Raw genomic sequence first — 5828 nt, forward strand, 5'->3', positions numbered from 1 at the left:
AACTCCCCACAGACAGTGACCCATGCCAGGAATCGAACCCGGCTCCCTGGCGCTATGAGGCAGCAGTGCTAACCACTGTGCCACCCTTGGAGCCTTTAGATGTTAGACCTCAGATTGACCTTCAGTGGACACAATAAATCCAGAAACTGACCATTTTGATTATTATCTTGGGTCAGATTCCCTCATTCCAGATTTAACCCTTTTACTGTCCAATATATATTTTGTTTTAAGAAATATGGAACATAATTATTTTCTTTTAAAGTAGATAGACCAACAAAATACAGTAAAAAGCTTTGTTTTTAATTTTGACAAATTTTACCTGTACAAAAGTTAACATTGCTTAGTCAGGAATTATTCTGCATTCCTCTAACAGAAGTTTCTAGAACAAACACAGAATGGTTAAGTTACAGTTGATTTTTTTTCAAACTTTATACAGAAAACGGTTTGCAAAAAGAAAGGAATTCGCCAAGAATATCTTTGCCAAAATGAACACTTTCGTTTCCAAAAATAGAAGTAAAAATTAGCATTAAAAAATTATTTTTTTTTTAGTTTTGCAAATATTTAAAGGCACGAGTTAGCGCTTAAATGGAAAACGAGTTCATATGCTCAGCATACAATTAAAACTGGAGAACAAAAGACAGTATTAGACTACACTACTTATCGGACAGCGTTTGTTAATATAGGTGCAGTTTTATTGTGAAGGAGAATTAAAAGATTCACAGCTTATTGGCTAAAATATCTGGTCCCCAAAAGCCCAAGTTGAAAAGGAGCAAACTTTCTCAGAACTGCTCTGTTAGAAAAGTGTTACCATTTTCTCCAGAAATTCAGCGAAGGTGATAAACACATGATTCCAAAGCGTGTAACATGTTTAGTAAAGTACAGCGTCTGCTCTGATTTCAGAAAACAGTCGGTACATTAATCAGAATCAAGAACTATATTTCTTCCCATGGGAAATAAGTTAACAGACTCATTTTCCCTCAAGACACACTCTCCATTGTTACACGCAAATTCCTGATCCCATGTGAAAGTCCAATATTTTTTGCCGCTGGATTTATTCCAGATAAACGGAGGGAAAAAAAAACATAAGATAAATATACATTTCAACAACTTTCTAAAGGTTCAGAAATGACATGTTTCAATGCTGAAGAACTCGTCAACACTTGCAATATATCATTTCACAAACACAAGCAATAAAACAAACTGGGGGAAGAAATAATCAGTTTGCAGAATTTGACCAATTTCACTTCAGCATTCTTTGTCCTCACAGAGGATTTTAGAAATTCCTATTTTTTTGTCTGTAATCAACCTGGAATCTGTCCGTACCAAAAGCTTTGTGTTCCTTCTTTTGTTGAAACTAAAAAAAAGCAAGTGGTGGTTTTCATAAGCCAGGATTGGCAACCTTTTCAATCAGCAGGCACTTAAACTGGGATGGCACAGTGCTCCACTTGTTCAGTCCTTCATTAGTGCATAATGCCATGGAAGACTGCATCAGTCTCAAGGTTTCTTGAGTTCACTGTTTCCCCGACTACCCCCGACTCCTCGCAACCCACACCCCATTTCGCCCCCCCCCCCCCCCCACTTCCCTCCTGCCCCCAACCCAACACTTTTCCTGGCAGGCGAGGACTTCCTACGGCCTGGTGAGGGTCGTGTAGACTGGTTGGTCCCAGTTGGTCGGACTGTGAGATGGAGGAATGGACAGAGTATTCAGGAGGGGCGAAGCGTAAGGGCGACGGGATGAATGGAAATACGGGTACTGGTAGATGCTCGAAGGGTAGCCAGAATAAGGATTGTAGTAATTGGGGGTCTGGACATCTGAATAGTCACACTGGGAGCCAGAAAAGGCAGCGGTGGCAGCACTGGCAGGCGAGCAACCCTGGTTACTGTAGGAGCTATAATCGGTTTGTGGTGAAGAGCCATGCTGTTGGTCGTTGTAGTGACTTGGGCTGAGCTGTTCGGTCTTAATGTGCGGCCTTTGCTGACTTGGTTCACTGGAAACTGATGATGAAGGTGAAGAGGATGAGGCACTCTTGTGGTTCCAGACAACTTGGGCTGGGCTGCTGCTGGTTATGTAGGCGGCACTGTAGGAGCCTGCTGGGTTCGGTCCATGGCTGTGGTCAGCCGAGAGAGGCACTGCGTGGCCATTCAGTGGTAGATACTGGTCAAACTCGTGGACATCAAAGGTCTCCATGTTGTTGATGACCTCGCTGCTCAACTCACTGATGTCCACGTTGCTGAAGTCGATGTTCTGGCGGCCATTCTCCGCCATGGGGCGCCCCTCCCTTTTCAGCTCATGCTTCCCTACATGGAGGTCGGTTTTGGGGGTGGTGGGTGGTGTTGGGGGCCCTTGTGCATGGCCTGATTAAAAACAAAACAAAGAGACAGGCCCTTACTTAAGAGGTCAAAAATAAACCAATTACACTGTGGCTAACATGGGTGTCAAAAATTTAGTACTTATAGTACAGGAATAGGTGGTATGGTCCATCATGCCTCATCAGACTGATTCAATTGTGAGGGGATTTTTACAATAACTTCATTGCAGTGTTAACGTAAGACTACTTATGACTAATAAATAACTTTTTAAAATTAATACCCATTCTCCTGCTCTTTCCCTATAGCCTTGCATTCCTCCCCCACCTTCAACTGTATAAGAACTTCCCTTTTGAATATTACTATTGAATTTGCATTCATCACCCTTGTATACAGGACATTTCAAAGCATAAGTTAACAAAAGGTTCTCCTCATCCCTCTGAATCTTTAGCCAATTTCTTTAAGCCCGTTGTCAGTGAAAACTTTTCCTCCCTTTCTACTCTAACCAAACCCTTCATTATTTTGCCTCCCTCTATTAAATCTCCATTTAACCTTCTCTGCTCTGAGGAAAGCATTCCCAGCAACTCTGAGCATCAACCTTTGTTCTATTAACACATCCTGCTATCGTACCTCTCTGTCAGCACCTTCCATAGTTCTTCACACTGCCTTTAACACTTGCTCTGTCTTGTGCCCTACACATCTTTGTTGCAATCTCTCCTAGCTCCCGCCAATCACTGACCTTTCACTTTGCTCCTCCCACTGCGCCCCCTCTCTAACAGTATAAAATCCCTCACATTTCCCCCTCTCTTGATTTCTCAAGAGTCACAGGGACTCGAAATGTGAACTCTGTTTCTCTCTCCACAGAGGCTGCCAGACGTCATAGAAATCATAGAAACCCTACAGTGCAGAAGGAGGCCATTCGGCCCATCGAGTCTGCACCGACCACAATCCCACCCAAGCCCTACCCCCACATATTTACCCGCTAATCCCTCTAACCTACGCATCTCCGGACTCTAAGGGGCAATTTATTTAACCTGGCCAATCAACCTAACCCGCACATCTTTGGACTGTGGGAGGAAACCGGAGCACCCGGAGGAAACCCACGCAGACACGGGGAGAATGTGCAAACTCCACACAGACAGTGACCCAAGCCGGGAATCGAACCCAGGTCCCTGGAGCTGTGAAGCAGCAGTGCTAACCACTGTGCTACTGAGCCGCCCCAAAACCTACTGAGTTTATCCAGCATTTTGGGTTTTCTTTAATCCAACATCCCTGAACTCCTAACCTAATGAAAATGCTGCGTCCCCTGTACATTTGAAAACTATTACCAATTCTGTGAAATGTTTTAAGACTCAAACCAATTGTCAAACCTTGTTCATTTTACACAGATATTAATATAGGTTAAAAAGTGGAAACGTTTCATTTTGCCCCTGTGGTTGACAGTTCTGAGGGACTGGCTGGTCCTTGGTGCATTTACCCGCCACAGTTCCAAGAAGGGAGGAATGTTTTGGCACCTGACAAATACCAAGACCTCAACTGAAACAGGGAGCAGAACTTTGGGGCAATAGAGGGTCTCACTCCTTAATTAAGCACTTTTAAAAAAATGGACATCTCAATTTAATGCAAATGAACTGAACCTCTCCTCAAAACTGCTACTGTGCAAGCACAAGACAGCAAATTTAAACCTTAGTCGTTCTGCTAAAATTCCTGGGTTTAAGGAATTAGGTTGATATAAGTAATTGCAGTTCTATCGCTGTCTTGTTCAGAATTCCCTGCCCTTCTGCATTACAATTAATTAGAATCATAGAATCGCTACAGTGCAGAAGAAGGCCATTTGGCCCATCGAGTCTGCACCGACCACAATCCCACCCAGACGTAATCCCTGTAACCCCACATATCTACCCTGCTAGTCTCCCTGACACTAAGGGGTAATTTAGCATGGCCAAACAACCTAACCCACACATCTTTGGACTGTGTGGGGAAACCGGAGCACCCAGAGGAAACCCACACAAACACGTGCAAACTCCACACAGTCACCCGAGGCTGGAATCGAACCCGGGTCCCTGGCGCTGTGAAGCAGCAGTGCTAATCACTGTGCCACCGTGCTGCCCCAATTGAAATGGCTCTCTGCCTCTTTTGTTTAGTCCTATTCTGCCCTTCTCCCATCTAACTCGTACTACACCCACTGGAAACTTCCCCTGCTGTCCGCCCTCACCTGTGTGTTCAGACGGGTGGTGTCCATCGGGAAGCGCTCTCCCTCCGGGCAGGCTGTCTCCGGGGTGGCCGCCCTTGTACAGCTGGCTGACGGGCAGGTGGCTTTGCTCAGCGCCCTGCTCCGCGTCCGCCTGCCCGTTCTTCACGCTCTTCCTCCGCCGGGGCTGGTACTTGTAGTCGGGATGGTCCTTCTTGTGCTGCACCCTCAGCCGTTCAGCCTCCTCCACAAAGGGTCGCTTCTCGTTCTCACTCAACAACCTTTATTTTTGTTTTCAAAAGACAGACCACACTTAGAGATGTCGAGCCTAAAAGAAGCGGCTCTATGAAAGAATCATTCAATTAATTCCGCTCCCCGACCATCTCCCATCATTTTCCTATTCAAGTAGTATCCAATTCCCTTCGGAAAGTTACCATTGAATAAAACAAGCAGGGTATCTGCAGCCTTACTGTCCAGAGAGTCAGTTCTCACTAACCCTCCAATTAAACAAACCATGCCCTATTGCCTTCCACTGAGTTTGGTGAGAGATCCCAGGTTTTAGAAACGGATTGGGGTGATTGTGGAAGCACAGCCGCCCTTATTCAAATCTAAGAAGCACTTGTGTGGTCGGGGGGGGGGGGGGGGGGCACTCAAATATGTAACCTGGTCTTAATAAAGAGATCAAGTCACCGGCAGGGTCTTGCTTCCAGATTTAAACTCAAATTTTTTTAAAAACAGGGTAAAACTGCAATGTCCTCAATCCGACTTCAATCCCAGGATGTAATGAGTATTATTTAATGAGCTAAGCACTACCAGATGGCTGCCTCCGAATCACAGAGGAGGACAGAAGCGAAATGGAAGCGGGGGTTATGGATATCTACTGCCAGCCCTGGAGAAGAGCCGGGCGGCTCCCTCTCAGAGTCACGGTTGGGGTCTGGGACTCCAATGCTCATCGCATTGAATTTGCCCTCGAGCCAGAGAGGGGCAAAACCGCGCCAAAGCCCACCCAACCCATTCCAGCAATTATAACCCGACTAGAAACTCCTCCGTTTTGAAAACCGTCCAACAATTTGGCCACTTGGAACCGATTTCTCAAAGCTCCCCCGCATAACCCGTGTGTAAAACACCGAGAGTTCAGTCAAATCTGAACAGATTCAGAATGAAGTGAATGTTCATCCGACATGACATGGGCTACGAATAAAATAACCGAGCGCTTTGATCCTGACTCGCTGTGGCTTGGCAAATGTCTCCGTGAAGCTAGAAACTGTGATCGCTATTTCTAGGGAAATGCTACATTAACGAGGAGGACAATCCTTCACCCTCCCCCTCC

At 45.5% G+C, this 5828-nt stretch overlaps 1 protein-coding gene across 1 annotated transcript; it reads right to left on the reverse strand.

Moving 5' to 3' along the window:
* Positions 1 to 279: 279 nt before the first annotated feature.
* Positions 280 to 5451, reverse strand: LOC144510927 (transcription factor SOX-8-like). The gene is made up of 3 exons (XM_078240984.1): positions 5312 to 5451; positions 4523 to 4779; positions 280 to 2355 (listed from the first exon to the last, which is right to left on the reverse strand). Exons 1-3 carry the CDS (start codon positions 5449 to 5451, stop codon positions 1628 to 1630), a joined length of 1125 nt encoding a protein of 374 aa, XP_078097110.1. The 3' UTR covers positions 280 to 1627.
* Between the last annotated feature and the right edge of the window lie 377 nt (positions 5452 to 5828).

This window comes from Mustelus asterias, chromosome 23 (assembly GCF_964213995.1).
Source record: "Mustelus asterias chromosome 23, sMusAst1.hap1.1, whole genome shotgun sequence".
NCBI classification, from domain to species: domain Eukaryota; kingdom Metazoa; phylum Chordata; class Chondrichthyes; order Carcharhiniformes; family Triakidae; genus Mustelus; species Mustelus asterias.

What these genes read in the sequence shown, in the direction of transcription:
- LOC144510927 (XM_078240984.1), bottom strand. Translation starts at nt 5,451, where the DNA reads ATGAGCATTGGAGTCCCAGACCCCAACCGTGACTCTGAGAGGGAGCCG. An exon ending in GATTCGGAGGCAGCCATCTG is followed by an intron (nt 4,780 to 5,311) that starts GTAGTGCTTAGC and finishes ACAAAAATAAAG; the next exon opens with GTTGTTGAGTGAGAACGAGA. An exon ending in CCACCCGTCTGAACACACAG is followed by an intron (nt 2,356 to 4,522) that starts GTGAGGGCGGAC and finishes GTTTTTAATCAG; the next exon opens with GCCATGCACAAGGGCCCCCA.